This window comes from Gavia stellata, chromosome 4 (genome assembly GCF_030936135.1).
Source record: "Gavia stellata isolate bGavSte3 chromosome 4, bGavSte3.hap2, whole genome shotgun sequence".
NCBI lineage: Eukaryota > Metazoa > Chordata > Aves > Gaviiformes > Gaviidae > Gavia > Gavia stellata.
In genome coordinates this window covers 14,063,456-14,081,922 of record NC_082597.1, presented here as the reverse complement: position 1 = coordinate 14,081,922, position 18,467 = coordinate 14,063,456, and the positions used below count along the sequence as shown (strand labels likewise).

The window sequence follows — 18,467 nt, the reverse complement described above, 5'->3', positions numbered from 1 at the left end:
AAATTATTTGCTATGAGATAACTAAGCAACATGAAGTTTCCTGAAATAATTATTAAATACAGAATTTATTGCAATTTCCAAGCAGTCCAGAAATGAGCTTTTCAAAATATCATGCTTTTTACCCATTTGTCCTCATATCTTATGAACATTTTTCATTGATTTTGCATCACTTTTCCAAAAAATGATGGGGTTTTATATGTTTACGGGATATTTACTCATACTCTGTTTTCTACCTCTAGTCAAAAGGAGATTTCTGTCCTACAGAAAACACAGTTTAAATATTGTTTCGATTACCCTTGCACATTTACTGTATTAATTCTAATATATGAATTGAATATCCTATCTTGCAGATTAAAAATACACTTTTTTGGTCAGTCATACTGTGAAAAATGTTCTTTCACTTTAATGAGAAACTTCCTCTGTTTGGTCTTATGTATTGCATGAGATCAAAACCAGCTGTACAGTCTGACCAGAGGTCCATATGGCGCAGTATCTAACAGCGACTAAAAGTGCAGCCCCCAGCCATTTGTGATGCAGGGGTTTCATGAGCCAAATACAGTCCTCTGTATTTAGGAATCCTCAGTTGACCCCTCTTCCTTGAACTTCCCCTGTCTCCTCCTCAACTATATAAACTTCTGGCATTGCAACACTCCGGGCAACAAGTTCCACAGTTTAACTGCACTAGAACTGCCACCTCCTTTCTTTCTTGCGCCTGGCTCCTACCAGCTTCGTTTCATGCCCTGCAGTTCTTGTATTGGATGAGATAGTGAACATCTGATCCTCTCCTCATTTTCACTGCTGCAGGATGGTTTGATAGATCTCTTTTGTACCCCCCTCCCCCTAATTTGTCAACTTTTTAAACCAAAGGGCTACAGATTATTTAGTTCCTTGTTTGGAATCTCTTCCATGCCTGGTGGTAGCATTGGGTCTTATGCGTGTTGTGGGTATGGAGTGAGGAGGATGTGCCTTGGTTATGTGTGGATTTGTTTATTGGGAGACAGCATACTGCTCTCCAGAAATGAGAGAGATTTTAATGTTGGAGTAGTGTAGAATGAACAGGACTGTGGGGAACAGATGAATGAATGTAGTGGGGAAATGAGAAATGAGCTATGAAGAACAACAGATAATGGATGTGAATGCATGTTTGTAAAGAAGGGATGGGTTTGGTACCTGTGGAAGGCAGGGAAAATATATGTCCAGAATAGTGGTGTGAGTAGCAGGTGATCTAATAGTGACACTGATGTAAGATGAAGATCTGTATGCCTGATGGTTTTATACAAATAATAAAGTGATGTCTTTTGAAATACCTATGTGCATGGGCGGTGTCACAGACAGAGGGGAAGCTGCATCACAGATATTGTAAGTTTGCTGTTAGGTGCCTGCTTGGTTTCCTTCATTTCTTAGAAGAATAGAAGCTCATGGTCCAACCACTCTTGGCCCTTGATCTCTCTGGAGCACAGTTTCCCTTGTTGTCCAACTGTGTTAATACAGTCCCAGCTGTGCTTGGCACTTACAAGTGAACTTCTCTTTGGGAATTATGACTAATGCTGTTTAGTCTGAAAACAAACATATTGCTTATTTACCTTCTTATGTATAGCGGGAGGGGAACATGGAGGGGGAAAGCTTTTGAAGGGAATATCTGTGTCTCTTATCTATTGCTTTATCCTTTTCTCAGAAATCTTGGATCTTATCTACTCAAAAATACTGCTGAGCTGGAAGTGAGAGAGAACCTCTGCAGATCTTCTGCTTCCCTGTTTCTGGAAGCCTTTCTGTTTCTGAAGCATCTCTCTAGTCTCTGCTGCCTTTACTTCGTGCCTCACTACTTCACTTTCTCTGCTAGCTAAGGGCACTTAGCACCCTTTTTGCACCCAGGTTCAAATCTGACAACAGTAAACTTTTTCTCTTGAAGAGTCATATAGATATACCACATTGGCAAAGTTATTTTTTGTCTCAAGGTTCCTTAGTATTCTATGTTCTCTTTTCCATATTTCATTTCCTATTTGCTTGCCTCTGTAAACAATTTTTTTTTCCAGATCAGATACCTTTTTCAACAGCTGAAGGTGATGATTCATCTTCTGTTTTAATTCTTTATTGTTCCAATGAGTATTCAACATTCCAAGAGTAAATTTAAATTGCTTTCAGTACTGTAGTATCAGCAGGTTTTCAGAAATTTTGTGACTTTTTTCATAGCTTGAATAGGTACATGAGGTATTCAGAAGCAGCTCTGATACACTTTAGCTGTCAGGCAAATCACCTGGAGGGTGATTGCATGGGTGTGGTGTACCCCCACTGTCAGTGTGTCCCTCCTCTTCTGGTTTGTATTTCTGTTCTGCTGTACGGTTGTACCGGGTTCGTTGCTAGTGTGTCTGTCTGTGTGCTCAGCACAGGAGGGGAACAACAGTTGGAAGGATTTTACCGAGGTTATAACATCTGGGTCACTGCCCAAAGTCAGAGCTGTCTCCAGGAGTATTCTTCCTCTCAAAAACTAGTAGTCAAGTGTAATAAAGTCAGAGGAAAAATAGTGATCCCAATTCAGTTCTGGTAGAATTGCATTCAGAGTCGTGAAGTTTCTTCACATCACTGGGACTGAACATGCCTCAGTAAACAAGAATATAGACTGAAAAATCAGATTAGCACAAGAACTACAAAAGGATCAATGTGATTGGCAAGGATTTGTTCTAGCCTGAGGAAACTTTTCATTTTAATGTCCATGTGAGGCTTAGTGTCCTGGTTTGTGAGACAAAATAAAGAAGAGCTGCTTTTTTTTGTCAGGCAATAGTATCAACACTAGTTTATTATTGAAAAATAATAAATTTATAATCTAAATTAATTTATCATCTAAACTATATATTTAAAAGTAAGCAATTAATTTAAAATTAAATTTTCTATAGGAAGAGTTTGTGAGGTTAAAGGTGCCTGATTCTTCAAAACAATTTTCTTTTAAAGCCTAGGTCCAATCTACAGCCCTCACAGTCATTTGGGCAGGTAACAAAATGGCTATTCACTGAAGTACTACATGCTGTTGCATGCAAGTCAGGATTGCAAAACTGAGTTTGTCCTTGTAGAAGCATTGCAAATATGGAAAATGATTTCAATGCTTGTAATTATTTCAGGATTAGTCACTCAATAATTAAAAAGTGAAAAGTTAAGCTTTTGTCCATAGTTTTTCTAGTAAAGAATTGCAAGTCATAAGTAAAATAAATTGAGTTACAGCTGAAGTTGTTATCAGCTAGTCTTGTGACTGCATTCTCTGGTACATACAAACTAAGCACAGTGAAGAGCCTTACAGGCATCTCATGCTGGCAGCTTGTCAGATGTGATATCTTCTACTTGTGGTCGCTAGATTTTAGTTGTGAGGTGCTGAACACCTTCTATGGATTCCTCAGCAATCCCAACTATATGTCAGAGTAGCTGAAGGAGTTCGCTTTCTTGCATGATGGGATTCGTAAAAACAATGTTCTGGCTATTTTGTGAGCTGAGGAACTGAAATGGACCTCTGTTGACAACTACCACCACATTTCTTAATCTCTCTGACTTAATCTTTTTATTTCTGTGTCAGTTTGCAGCTGTAGACATCTCTCAGGGAAAAGTCTGGAATGTATTTTCATTAATGGTCCAATTTTCCAAGTGCTTTTTTTTTTTTTAACTCATTACCTTTGCATCCATGATAGTTTTTCATGTACAGTACTGCTATTAAACTTCATGTAAATAAGTAAAGCAATGTGAGAAACATTTGCAAACATTAAAGCTAAAACTTAAGAGTTTCATCTTCTTTTCATTACGTATGTTGTTAAAGGTATAATAATGATAATAATAAAACCCACATGATGTTGAAAAATACACTCATCAAAGAAGGTCTATAAAACAATGGGAATTAAAAGTACCTAGTGCCAGTTGCAGCTATTTTGTTTGTTGTTGTGATTGGTGTCTAAGTATTTTATAGGCAGTCACGAGGCTGATGTCCATATGTCCATAAGTCTAAATAGAAATTTTCTCTGCTTACCTTACATTAAGCTTCTGTGTCCATATAACTATTAAATCAGAGACTGAACTTAAAAACTTTGAAGAGTCTTATTTAATTTCTTAATCTGAATTAACCTTCCTGGTCTCCCTTTACAGTCAATGGAGAGAAATACATTATCTTCAACCGGTAATTTATCTCTTCCTAAAATAGGTACCTGGGATGTCAGATGACTTGCCCTTTGGCAGTTCCTGTTTTTATGCCTGACAGTAAGGAAGCCTGGGAATGTTAGCATAGGGGTACCTGTCTAACTTTTGCATATGCGCAGCTGGATCAAACTCATTGCTCAAAAGGGAGAGTTTTAACTTCTTTCTTTTACCTCCTTTTTCTTTTCACACCTTCAGTGTTTTTTGTGTGCAAGTAGTTGGTCGTTCAGTGCCGTTCAGTGTTGCCTCTGTTTATGTCACAGAAAATGAGGTGTTCAAATCGTTTTACAAGTCTTTGTTGTGAAACTGGAATGGCTCCACAGGAATCTGTGCTCATGAGTGAGGAATGTGACAAAAAAAAACCAGTGTCAACTTTGCTCTCCCTCCTGATTTTTGGGATTGCTCTTTTGATCATCTGGCATGATATTAAAGAGGGCACAGCATGGACTGATGACGAGCAATGCAGTACCTCTTTAATGTTTGCACGGGACTTATTTAATCTGGTTTTGTGGCAGTCAAACAGTTATGGGTATTTGTGCAGAGTGGACGTTCATTATAATTAGTGTGATTATGCCAGTCCCAAGAAGTCCAACTAGGAATCCTGCCCAAATGTGTTGGGAATATGAATTGCCCTTATTAACTTATTTATACATTTAGACAACCTGTTGGTAAGTGAAAATATTTTGTTTGACCCACGTGTCGTTCCAACACAATGTATTAGGACTCAGTTGTAACTCATGGGCACAGTACACAGGAGCAGACCAAAGCTGCTACCACAGAATCGACGTAGCTCAGTTTTCAATGCAGTTTGATCCCTGTGCTCTCCCTCATTGACTTTAAACAGTGGAACATAAAAGGAGTAGTTCCTGAGCTCCATTGTGGCAAAGAAAAAATCACCTTATGGTGTTTCCTTCTACTCAGATGTACTTGTACTGCACAGCTGCAAAATACTCCTGCGTCTGTCTTTCACACTTCTGTGCAATTTCTTAAGTTATAATAGGTTTTGCAATAGAACTTTTTTTTATAATTCATTTTATCAGTTTTTGAGGATGACTGATGTAAATTCAGCTTTTTTCTTTGAAACATTGTTTGTACACTCATTCACTTTGTGGGTGTTCAAACACTCTGGCATTCAAATTAGTTTTTACATTTACCAGTCCCATAGAGGCATACTTGTAGTCTGCCCATACAAATATACATACATGCTGTAAATCAACAACATCTACTCTCTGCCTTTCTTTTCTCTTTGCTGTTCATCTGAGCTAGAGCTTATTCTTCATGATTTTTTTTTTTTTTTTTTTTTTTTGGATTGCAACACCACCAACTCAGTTCTCTTTTTTTGACTGTTTTCTTTCCTTGCCTGGAAAGATGTTGCCTGAGGCTTCCAGGTATAAACTTTGCTCCTTTTGTTGGAGGATCAAAAGACAAGAAACAATTTATTGGGGAGGGAGGAACCTTAAATCAGCATTGTTAAAGAATTGAACACAAGACCCTAGGGAGAGTCCTCCATGAGGCTGGCTGCTAGGAGACTGATCTCTCTCCCCATGACCATCACCTTCCGAAATCTGAACCACCACCACCATGCAAAGTCTTAGGCTGCTGCTGAAAGGTTTCAGAGAAAAAAAGAAATACCAGTCAGCTGCCTTTCTTCTGTATGAAGCACATTCAGAGGCAACTGTAATAGCTGCTTTGGGTAGATGGGGCTGCCCCAGGACTCCCTTGCCATAGTTTATAGCTCTGATACAGCTATCTCACGAAAGCCTGTCCCCTTCTGTTAATACTCCCGTTATTTAAAGAGTTATTTATTCTAACAGACTGCCCTGAGTCTCAAGGAAGCCTGACCAGCACATCCTCCTGCTGGAGTTACAAACACAAATTTAAGTGCTGAAGTTGATTCTTTGCTATATCTGGGACAGAGGATTTGGCTGTTCCACCTATTCCCCAGTTGCAATCTTTACTCCTTTATAGCATGAGACTCAGAAATGTCATGATAGGTACTAATTATATTGCAAGAACCTGCCTCCTTGTTCCCAGCCAGTAGCCCAAGGACTTAATTAAGTTCAGTTTGGTTGTGATGGCATGCAGACTGCTGTAGCCCATTTACCTCCTATAGGTGCAGAATTGTTCCCTGCATGCACTGGGGATGTATTTTGATGTATTTCTTCACTAGGGCTAATTTTTTATATTTGGCAGTATTTACCTACCCGCCACCAAGAAGCTTGGTGTAAATGTAACAAGCTTGTTGGTTCAGCTTCACTTTTGTAGTCGCTCCTTCATCTTTCTCAGGGCAACATTACTAAAAATAAACCCAGAAGATCTAAGAGCTTTCCTAATTTTTCCTTTCCTCCTTCTTTCCTCCTTTGGCATCTCTTTCTATTGTTGCCTGAAATTAAATTGCAACATAGTTTTGGATATAGGTTAAGATCACCATGGCTATTCAGTTTAGTTTTCTACGGTACCCTGTTGACTTAGTCTACATCCCCTGTCACTTGTCAGGCTGGTTTTTTCACAGGAGCCTGTTCAGATTTGAGGAGCTTCACTTACAGTTGTTTACAGTGTGAATGTGTGCATGAGCAATCATTCAAAGGAACAAAAAAGTTTCTCACTAGCTACTGCACTTTCTTTGATGTGTGATGTCTCTGGATATTTACAACCCACCTCCTCTTTCACATCATCTCAGTTCCATGTTAAAATTTTGTTTTCTGAGGTTGGGAGGAACTGTCGTGTAGGGTGCCATCTGACCTGTTACACTCTGCTAGTGTAAAGACAAGGGTGAATGAGGCATAAATGCATCCCTGCAGGAGGTGGTAAGACTAAGAAGAATCAGGTTCAAAAATTTAGATGTGTGCACTGTAGAAAAAACCTGCATATGTATGACCTGTCTTCCAGGACTTCCAGTTACCAGTCAGCAACCTTCCTTTAAATCTGGACAACTTTCAATTGTCCCTGATGATAATTCACCACACATTTTAGTCTAACACAAGATAGGCTTCCATACTTTTTTACCATTTACTGTATTATAGTAATACTTATTATACTACTAATATATTTAGCTCTGTTTTGATGTTTCTGTAGTTTGCAAGAAGAAAAAAGACTTCTGGAAAACGAATATGAAAGAATTCCCAAACAAAGGGTAAGTACTAAGAATGAGAAAATCCATGTTTTATGTTCTGTCAGCTAACATACAAAACCATCAATGAAAATGTTTTCACAGTGTGTAGCTCTAGAGTTTATTTAAAATCTGGAGTACATAGAAAAATCAAGAGGTCGATTTTATAGGAGCAGCTATATTATATCATTAAGGTTTGATAACTGTAGGGCAAGCAATGAATATCTGATTCAGAAAAGATCTGGATTTTCTTGAGTTAACTCAAGAAAATTTTTTACTGCAAATGGATATTGCATGTAAAGATAGCTGCAGTTTTTGGTTCTAGGATGTGAGTGTGGAAAATACATTTGCAGTCATAAATCCTGATTAATATATGTGGTTTTGTTGGAAATAAAATTCTGCTGGTTATTGATAGAAAAAATTATATTTCATACCTTGTTGTAAAAGACGTTATCATCATCCAGTGTTAATGATGCTGTAATATCACAAGTTTGCAAAATGTAAAAGGGAAAATAAAAATAATCTGATCTTTTACTTCATTTTTAAAGGAAGCAGATAAAAAAATTAAACAGTTGAAAGAAAACTGTGATGAGCTCTGCAAAGAAGTAATCCAAAGGAAAGCAGAAATTAATGCAATAAAGGAAGGTGTTTCATCGAAGCAAAAGCTGATGCTAATAGATAAGAAGGAAATGGAAAAACTTCTGGAGAAGCAGGCTAATTTAAAAGTAACACAAAACTAATTGTGTGTGTGTATGTATAGCTCTGTGTGTGTGTGCACGTATGTGTATATGGGTACATGCTTTGTCCAAGGAAACGGTGAATCTTCTGGATGTTGTTTGTCATTCCAAATTCATTAGATGGCATTACATTTTATATTACATCATTTTTCAAAAGGCGTGAAACATGCTGCTGTGCCATATCCATTATTACTCCTTTAGGAAATAATAATAGTCATGCTTTTGATTAAAAAATGGTTTCTATAATGACATGTTTGCTATGTTGTCTTATTGTAGGCTGCTCTAAAGTATGCTCAGATCCAAGCTAATGCAGATTTATGCTGAGAATTAAAAAACATACCCAGGTCTTTGCCAGTTTCCTTTCCATGGTATAGAGAACATAATCAGATGCATTAATAATAATCAAGCATAATTTTTATCTTGCAGACATAATGAAATGGTAAATATCAATCGTTAATTTCAAAAGTAGCAGCTACAATTCCCTGGGACAAACTCAAGTAATTCGAAAATATGTTTCCTGCCCATTTTCACAGCAGTTCTAGATGAATATGAAATCTCACCAGATTTTGAGGCTATTAATCTAACCTTTCTGTTTTGTCACTAGGATGAGCTAGTTGAGATCCTTGGTGTTCCAGCACAACTTGGAAAAGAAACTGCAAAGATGAATTGGAAAAAAATGTATGCTTTTAATAATTATTATTTTTAATATATATGTATAACTTACTTTCATCCATTTGTTACAGAGACAGTTGAGTATAGTTGTTGATTAAAATTAGGATCAATATTTTTTAAAAACGTCTATAATCCACTTACAATCCATGCACTGTACTGACAAATACAGCCTATGCAGTGAAACATTGTAAATTTAAGTACAACAGAAAAATTTAGAAAAAAGCTTGATCCAAAATTGCTTAACTATCTTACTGTGCTGCATTACTATGCATGGAAAATAATGTTACTGTGTAATCTAGTGATTGGGCTTTTTTACAGTTTCTAGGCCTCAGTGACTGTGTATTAGTTTATCTCTATTGGCCTCAGCGAAACTAGAAGCTTTCACAACTAAGTCTGGCCTGAGCTAAATAACCATCCTCCCTTGATACTTCTGTACCAGTTTTTTAATCAGAGGTGCTTTGCTGTAAGCTCCTGATGTGAATTCTGGTCTCTAATATTTCAAATGGGAAAATGTAAGCCAGTAGCCAGCCTTTTCTTTCTCTGTTTTGCATAGCTGAGTTTTTTCTCCCCTGACACATGACATGCTGCTTTCTGTATGTATAAAATCTAATTAGTACTGTGCAGTTTCAGCCAGGTTACTCAGGGATCCAAGTGCCTTCCAGATGAATGATGGTTTTTGTACCCTATTCTGGCACAGGATTACACTGAAGTTTTTGTGTCTCCTGCTTGCAGTCCCTATTTGTAATATAGAAACTGTTTGACTATGTTAGATTTCTCAGTTTTAAAACTCGTATAATGGTTGTCTTCTATGTTTTACTCACTACTCTGCTTAATGCAACTCTGCTATCATAAATTAAAGAAGTTTTTCCCTTAGTGTTACAGAGAAGCAATGTAAAAAAGCTAATACATTGTATAGATTGTTGTTATTAATGAAGCATTTAAATGAGTCTTTCTACTTGTGTTGCGTCACAGAATGAACTAACTAGAGTTTCCAGCCTTGGAAATAATATTTAGAAGTGTCACACCTGTGTACCTAGCAATTTTGACAGAAATCAGTTTACTACAAGTCTTTTTAATACTGTCATGGTGCTAAGCTCCCTATTAGTCCCATGGCCGTCTTCAATTTTATTGTTGAACTGTATTGGCATTTGAAGATTACCACTGTATGTAGTCTGCTTTTAAACATGTAATGTAGATGGTTGTGGTGTTGAAATGATTTTGTGTGTCCATGAAAACTGGCAACTTACATTTTGCCATTTAAATATGCATGTGGAAATGTGAACCCCTACTGTTTTGTTAAAATATATCCACAGCGATGCAGAGAAGAAGAAAGAAGCCCTTAATGACCAAATAGAAGAGTTGAATGATACCCTGAAAGCCATTAAAAAAAGGACCGAAGAGATTTTGCAAGAAAGAGAAGATGTAATGAAGGAATTGGATGGGAAAAAAATTTTGCTAGAAAGCAAAGAAGGAGAATGCATTGCTTTGACAAGATTACTAGAAATTAGCAGAGAGAAGGAATCAGCAGTCCTATTAGACAGGTTAGAGTAGTAGACATAAGCCATGTAGTATGAGTGAACAATTCTCTGTTCTCAAAGATCTTTTTTCTGCTGTATTGCTTATGTTTTCAAGTTCTGTGCTGCAACCAGTGCAGACTAGAAATTATCATCAGGCTTGTTTTTGACTTCAGAAATGTTTATATAAACTACTGGAATCTAGGATCTGGCTTGAAGAACAACATCAAAAAGCATAAGCATTTGATAAAATCCTGGGAGAGTGAAACTGGATTTTGCTCTGAAAGAGAAATCTTTTAGAGGGTTTCTCTCTCCAGTGAAAATATATTTTTTTCTGTGTAACCCACAGAAAGTAAATTGAGAAAGAAAATATATGTCAGTATTTTCATTTTCAAATGAGGATTATAGATTTCTGCACCCACATACTCCTGAATTTCAGTGGGGACTGGTTACTGACGTCTTCAATGTTCCCTTGAATTATGAGCTTATATATACTTGGTAAAAATAAAATAAACTGTTAGGTTGATTGCAAGCTTCAAATGATTCCTTCTTTGCAGAGGAAGATGTATAGTTGTAATCATGGCCATACACTCAGCAACAATGCTTTTGCCTTTAAAGTTTTCTGTTAAAGGATAGTGGCACTTTAAATTGAAGTGTTTGAGTGAAGTGAACATGTGAATATTCCCTCATACTAAAAAAACATGTTTTCTTCTTACAAGTAATAGTTCCTCTGGATTTTTTAGCACATTTAGAACAGACTGTGAGACATCATTGACATCGTTAGGAATATTATAATTGATTAAGGTTATAAAAATGCTACCTTTTTAGGTAATTTGTGTCTGTACTTTATGAGTTTATCTTGCTGCTCAGCTGTAATGATGCAGTACTCAAACCCCATTAAAATTATCATACCTGTTTGCATATATGTCTTGGTGAAGTTACCTGTTTCTAAAATTCTGTGTCTATCTATATAGAGAAGCTCTGGAAGATAATTTAAATAAATGTGTCTTGGAGAAAAAAAAGCAACATGATATTCTCATTCACAAACAAACACAGAAAGACAGAGAACTAAGAAATTTAAAAAAGATGGAGTTACAACTGAATATGATTTATGATTCCTTGGAACAAGATAAGTCACAGCATAACAGACTCAAGTTAGAGGTCTGTATGAATACACTGATTATAAGCATTCTAAATTTTCTTGTAAGAAATCTGTCTATGAAATCTTTTGACTGGTCCTAAAAGGGGAAAGGGGAAAAAAGTGTCAACAACACTATAACTAACAAAGAAACTTCTAGGTGCTCTGGCTGTAATAAAAATACTACATCAAGATATATTTGGACTATTCTTAAGAAATGGATTTTAGGGTGGAAGCATCCTATCAAGGAGAACTGGGAGATTATATTGGCACTGTGATGTCGTGTCTTCCTTTAAAGCACTGTGGGATTATGGTAATTTTCTGAGTGAAATAATATAGTGACTTGCTCATTGGCATCAAAGAAATCTGTAGCAGACAACTAGAGCCAAGTTCTGCCTGACTCCCAGATGATGAAAAGATACATATTTTTAAAATTTGAAGGTTGTTTGTACCTTACTGTAAACAATTTATAATGTATTTAACATTATTCCAGGGCCCAGGAAACTAGCACTATATGAAGCTTGGTATTAAATGATATGACATAATTCCCTATGTTCTCTTCCTTTCCGCTCCAATTTCACCTTCCTCATTTCCTCCCTGCATTAGTATTTCACCCATTCCTCCTTCCATACTGGTTTACTCTTTTCTTTGTGCCTTCTACTATGCTGATTTTAAAGGGCAGTCTCATTCTGCTTGTCCGTTCAAAACTTTTCCTTTCTTTTCTCCTTCCAAATATTTCTTGACATTTTACTTCATCTGTAACTTTTTTGTATTCCCTTCATCTCATCACTGGTTCTTCCATTCTCTCTTTCTTGACCTTTTCTCCTATACTGTGTTATTGCTTAGTCTAAATTGTAAGTCAGTCTTATAAAATTAATTTTGCTTAGTCAGATGAGTATTTTTTCAGAGAATATCCATTATCTGAGTTAAAAGCATAAGGACTTGATAGATTCACAGTGTCATTAACATTTTTCTTGGTCCTTCTAAGCAATTCAGGGCAGAAAAAAGTCATATTTACATTACTGTAAAGTTTTTAAAAATAACTGTATGATATCAAAACCCACATATACTTAGCTTTACTACTTAAACAGCTGTCAACATTACTCAATAATATTTAATAGATTAAGTAATAGATTTTTTTGTATGTCTCCCCTGAAATTCCTCCTGAATTCACACGTGTATTAATTACCTAGTAATATAATCCCACTTGGGAGCAGGAAGGAAAGCTCTAGAACTACACAAAAAAAGTTTTCGATTTAATTTCTTGAAATATTGGTTAAAGGACTGACTCATATTCCAGACTTTGATCTTAAAGCTCATACTGACTTGCTCTTCAGTATCAGCTAAGAGAATCTGGGAAACAGTATTTTTTTCCTGTGTTCCTATTGAAGAAATATTCCTGATGGGAGAATCACAATAGTTCGAAAATGTAAAATGCTAAAATCAAATGCCATAACTCACCGACGGCTGTGGTTAGACTTCACTATCTTGGCTGAGAGCCAAATCCAACCCAACCCCTTTACACTGTGTGAAAGGGCAAGAGACCTGTAATGAGACCCTTAAAGGTTTTAAGTTGCACTGCAAAGGATTCCCTCAGTGCTAACACTAGGTTATCCTATAGGCTTGGTTTGTGTCTTGCAAGTAGCATCATCATGAGCAGTCAGGGAAAGGGAATGCCACCAGAAACAGAAGTGAAATTCTACGCAGTATTTTACTCCAGAAGTTGCAGGATGCTACCCTAACACAAACAGGCCATGGCAATATAGTTGGTTTAGCCCATCCTCCCACGCTCTGTATTTTCTCTGATTCCTTTGTTGGCTCTTTTAGAAGAACCAATGTGAAATCACCGATCCTCTGCAGCATGGTCAGTTCAAATACAGTACTGGAGTACAAAATACTAAAGTGGCAAGCTTGATTCTTCTTAGCTTTTGCTGTCTTGAGCCTATTTAAATTCGTCAGGCTTAGGAGCACACCTAGGAAAAGTTAAAATATTTTAAGTTAAAGTTCCTTTAACTACTTAAAAAGACAGATTTATATTTATTCAGTGTGATTCCAAGTGAAAAAAATCACAAGAATTAATTGCTGAGATAAAAATGTGATTGCAGAAGCAGCAGTACATCTGTGTGCTTCCCCAAATTTCTCTTACTTTAAATCACGTGCAAAGTGCAGAATGACTGGTTTGTAGAATAAGGAAATTACAGAAACACTTCCTTCAACTGTGTTTTTCTTCTTAATAAGTTGTGAAAGGTCAGCTATTGCTAAACGCTGACATTCTGTGTGAAAGAGAACTGGCCGCTCTGGCTGTCACCAGCCCAGAGCAGAACTGCTGTTCCTCTCCATGCACGCCTTCTCTTCAATCGGGGCAACACAGAGGCAGCCAAAAGTGCCTAAAAGTTTAGTTATGTCTTATGTGAACAAAAGTCCTTAATGGATTAAAGGTGTTTGTATGAGCTTTCTACTTTTAGACTCAAGAACTTGATGGCATCTTTAGAATCCCATCTTGAAAATGTGGAAATACCTACTTACAGCCACTACAGCTCCACAGAAAGGCTGTGTTTGCTCCTTCCACAAGAGTGAAAGCAACTTGCTTAGAACAGGTTTTACTGACCTTTTAGCAAATGTAATTCAAACCAAATCTGTCTCAGAGTTGGCAGCTGAAACCAAAGTAACTCCAAAGATTGACCTTTACTGTGCCTCATTTCCCTTAATGCAAGTAAACAACATCTAATTTTATAATATCACAGAAGTGAAAACCATAAGTGCAAAACATCTCATTATCTTTATTGAGGTATAGTGTTTTGAACTCTAACATCTGGTTGAGATCTGAGAAAGATACCACAGGGTTGCGTGTATTATATTTGAATAGCTTCCAGATGTGTCGTTCAGTGTCATTTTTTTCCCACCTGTGCAATTTGCAATTACAGACAGGCAACATATGCCTGCATAGTTAGCCTGCTGTATTTATTTCTTACTTACTTATAACTGTAAAGAATTTCTAAGAAGTGAAGTTAGTCACTGTGAGGCCAATACAACCTTTTGCCTTATGAGTTATATAACACAAGTAGTTATAGTGGGATTGTTCAGATATCTTTTAATCAGAAAGCAGTTTCTGATGTGTCTTCCTTCATAAAATCTCACTGAATAAACAGATTTTCCAATAATGTACAAGAAAAAATAATACCTAACTGTTTGTTTTGTTAGTTTTGGCTTTCTAGAGCCTAAGGAGGAAAAATCTTACTTTATAAGCAAAAACTATGATATCAAATCTACACAGATGTGAAATACTGACCCTATTAAAATCAGTGGTAAATCTATTTTTTCCTTCAGTAAGGTGAGAATTTCACTCAGAAAATCTTCTGTGAATTTAGAAGGTGACATCTTTGCATAATCACTCTTTGTGATTATTTTTTTTTAATGATGGTTTAGTTGCTGAAAAACATAATCCTTATAAATTCAGTACTTAAACTGGGCTTTGTGAAGTTTAGTGTTTGTAGTTAAATTCTTAAAAGAAAATTTGAGAAACTTGGATATGTTGCTGAGGAACTCTACTCAACGAAGAACTCTTGGACTAGCTATTGTAACAAGACAGAAAATTCATTTCTTAATGTGTGTAACTACTTCAAATAGATTATCTGCAGTTTACATTTTTCACATCTTTTGTTTGCATCACTCATTGTGCTTGGTTTATTTTTGTAGGCAGAAGCCATCCCTAAAAGTAATGGAGTATTATTAGAAAGACGACGAGAACTGCAGAAGGAAATTGAAATGACCAAGAGAAGTTTAGCTGAACAGGTGCTGAGTTCTGCTTTCTCATATTTTTTTGCTATAACAGTTGGTTTTCAATCATGAGAATAAAGGGACTGTTTGAAGAAAAAATGATGGGAGTTTCTATTTGCAGCTTTCTGCTGCAAAAACAAGTGATAGGATTTGTTCAATTTTAAAGACCACTTGTTTGTCATTTTTAATAAACATTTTTTGGTGTTACTGGTCACATATTGGAAGGCAGAAAGCAAATCTACTTTCTAGGTTAACTCTTTTTGAATATCATTAACTACATTACAGCTACAAATATGATGGGTTTAAATTTCCTTTGGATATAGCACAGTGTCTTGTTGAAACAAGGACAATTCAGCATTTGTACATTATAATTTTTCTTCTTCGCAGTTTTGTGATGTCCAGACGTCTGTCTGATGTGGATGTCTGTCTATACTCAGCACAGCCATATATAGTGTGGAAATGCAGATGTCTCAATTATGAGATTATTAGTACTTGCCACTATATAAATGACTTTATAAGAAACAATATTTCAGATATACCTTCTTCTTAAGATCATATCTCCTTATTTTCTTTTTGTGCTGTCTTTGAATTTGTTAGCATTACCAGGTGTGATTCAGCTTGTGTTTGAATAGATATATGTTCGGTATCTACATGTCACTATTTATTTATGGGATATGTATCTAATGTGCCACGATAGTCAATAACAATCTAGTCGTGAGATCAGTGGAGCCTAGGAAGCCATCCGTTCACCTGCTCCTAAAGAGGTTAGCCTAGGCTGGGTAGAGCAAATAGCTCTTTAGAGTTCGCTGACTGTATTGACTGAGTCTCCAACAACTCTAGGCAACGAGATACTTTGCACTGTTTTAAATATCCGCATTTGGTCTCTTAATGTGAAAGCTCAGTGTCTTCCATTGTGTAGTATGGACGTGTCAAGACCTGACAGCAAACTTATTTAGAGATTATATGGCCATAAGGAACCATTCTGCCCCGTGGGCAATAGCTGAAAGATATGCTAGACTGAGGAACAGAAATGCTTCTAGGTGATATTTTGACATGTTAGTATAGGGATCATGGATGGTGTTTCAGCTGGTATTTTAAAGTAATAGTTTTTTTTTTTAAATCCATGTAGTCTGTATATATGTGTACTTTGCAGAGAAACCCAAAGTGTTTCCAGCTTTGGGTTTGCCAACACTGATGCATCGATGCATAAGGAATTAAACTGAATTTTCTTTAGGAAATTATGTCAGATATGGATGCCCACATGTTAGAAGAATGTATTGCTGAAGAAGGCCAGCTTTTCAAAGAGCAGGAAAAATGCAGAGATGAGTTATCCAGACTTGCACATCTGTCTTGGCTCAAAGTTGAAGAGAGAGAACAGAAATCTAGGGATGTTCAGAAAGCCCAGGTAAAAAATTATGTCATATCATTGGAAGACTCTCCTGAAGTCAAAGCTGGTATATGGAGAGATTTAATTACTAGTGAGGAGAGCCTTATGGATTCCCATTTCCCACTTTACTTTGAAGTTCCATCACAGCACAGGAAGCTCACAATACTGTGTTGTTTTATTGGCAACTTCTGCAATATTAAAATATCATGCCAAAATTGAAAAAAGGTATTTGAAAGGACATTTTCTTTCAAGCCTATGGAATAAAGAGGCAGAAAAGCATATAGCCTCAATCGAGATTCTTGGAAGTACAACGATGTGTTGTATTTTACAAATTTACAGACATTAAAAGATAAATAGAACTGCTACTCATTCCAAGGAGAGGCAGCAATTTTTATTTTCCTGACACTTTTCCAGGTGTAAATTGTTATATTAATGTGAAGAAGGATGGAAAGTTTTCCTATGGTCACAGAATCTAGGACTATTCATTGGGTTTGCTGCCTGCATTTTGCTGGCATTATAATATCATATATGTGCTGTGATGTTGCACAGTTTATACTAACTACCGGGTTTGTATCTGGGAACAAGTTATTTATACTTCCACAATGTATGTCTGTATTCAAATAAATTATGTAAGCTACCCTTCTAGCACTTAGGGAATCTCTGACTGTCTATAAAAATAAAGTAAACAAACATGTCAGACTTTGCACCTGCAATAAAAATCAATCCATAAACAGATAAAAAAAAAAAACAGTACAAAGTAATGAACACCAAGCTTGCCAATGTGGTGCCCATCTACAAGAAGGGCTGGAAGGAGGATCCGGGGAACTACAGACCTGTCAGCCTGACCTCAGTGCCAGGGAAGATTGTGGAGAGGTTAATCTTGAGGGTGCTCACAGGGCATGTGCAGGACATCCAAGGGATCAGGCCCAGCCAGCACGGGTTCATGAGAGGCAGGTCCTGCTTGACCAACCTGATCTCCTCCTATGACCAGGTGACCTGCCGAGTGGATGAGGGAAAGGCTGCCGGAGAAGCTGGCGACTCATGGCTTAGACAGGTGCACTCTTTGCTGGGTAAAAAACTGGATGGACGGCCAAGCCCAGAGAGTCATACTGAATGGAGCAAAATCCAGTTGGTGGCTGGTCACAAGCGGAGTCCCCCAGCGCTCAGTTTTGGGACCGGTCTTGTTTAATATCTTCATTGATGATCTGGATGAGGGGATAGAGTGCTCCCTCAGCAAGTTTGCAGACGACACCAAGTTGGGTGGGAGTGTTGATCTGCTCGAGGGTAGGAAGGCTCCTCAGAGGGATCTGGACAGGCTGGATTGATGGGCCGAGGCCAATTGTATGAGGTTCAACAAGGCCAAGTGCCGGGTCCTGCACTTGGGTCACAACAACCCCATGCAACGCTACAGGTTTGGGGATGAGTGGCTGGAAAGCTGCCTGGCAGAAAAGGACCTGGGGATGCTGGCTGACAGCCGGCTGAATATGAGCCAGCAGTGTGCCCAGGTGGCCAAGAAGGCCAACGGCATCCTGGCCTGTATCAGAAATAGTGTGGCCAGCAGGAGTAGGGAGGTGATCGTGCCCCTGTACTCGGCGCTGGTGAGGCCGCACCTCGAATCCTGTGTTCAGTTTTGGGCCCCTCACTACAAGAAGGACATTGAGGTGCTGGAGGGTGTCCAGAGAAGGGCGACGAAGCTGGTGAGGGGTCTGGAGCACAAGTCTGATGAGGAGGGGCTGAGGGAACTGGGGTTGTTCAGTCTGGAGAAGAGGAGGCTGAGGGGAGACCTCATCGCTCTCTACAACTACCTGAAAGGGGGTTGCAGAGAGGTGGGTGTTGGTCTCATCTCCCAAGTGACAAGTGATAGGACAAGAGGAAATGGCCTCAAGTTGCTCCAGGGGAGGTTCAGGCTGGATATTAGGAAAAATTTCTTTACTGAGAGAGTGGTGAAACACTGGAACAGGCTGCC

The 18,467-nt window shown here is 37.7% G+C and overlaps 1 protein-coding gene across 1 annotated transcript in view; it reads left to right on the top strand.

Moving 5' to 3' along the window:
• CCDC146 (coiled-coil domain containing 146) overlaps positions 1 to 18,467 on the top strand; it is a 76,012-nt gene that overhangs the window by 40,875 nt on the left and 16,670 nt on the right. Inside the window, exons 4-10 of the mRNA XM_059817158.1 lie at positions 7,243 to 7,304; positions 7,832 to 8,001; positions 8,618 to 8,691; positions 9,999 to 10,226; positions 11,174 to 11,360; positions 15,034 to 15,129; positions 16,349 to 16,519. Of these exons, the coding sequence (XP_059673141.1) occupies positions 7,243 to 7,304; positions 7,832 to 8,001; positions 8,618 to 8,691; positions 9,999 to 10,226; positions 11,174 to 11,360; positions 15,034 to 15,129; positions 16,349 to 16,519 (988 nt within the window). The remainder of the gene's footprint in view (positions 1 to 7,242; positions 7,305 to 7,831; positions 8,002 to 8,617; positions 8,692 to 9,998; positions 10,227 to 11,173; positions 11,361 to 15,033; positions 15,130 to 16,348; positions 16,520 to 18,467) is intronic.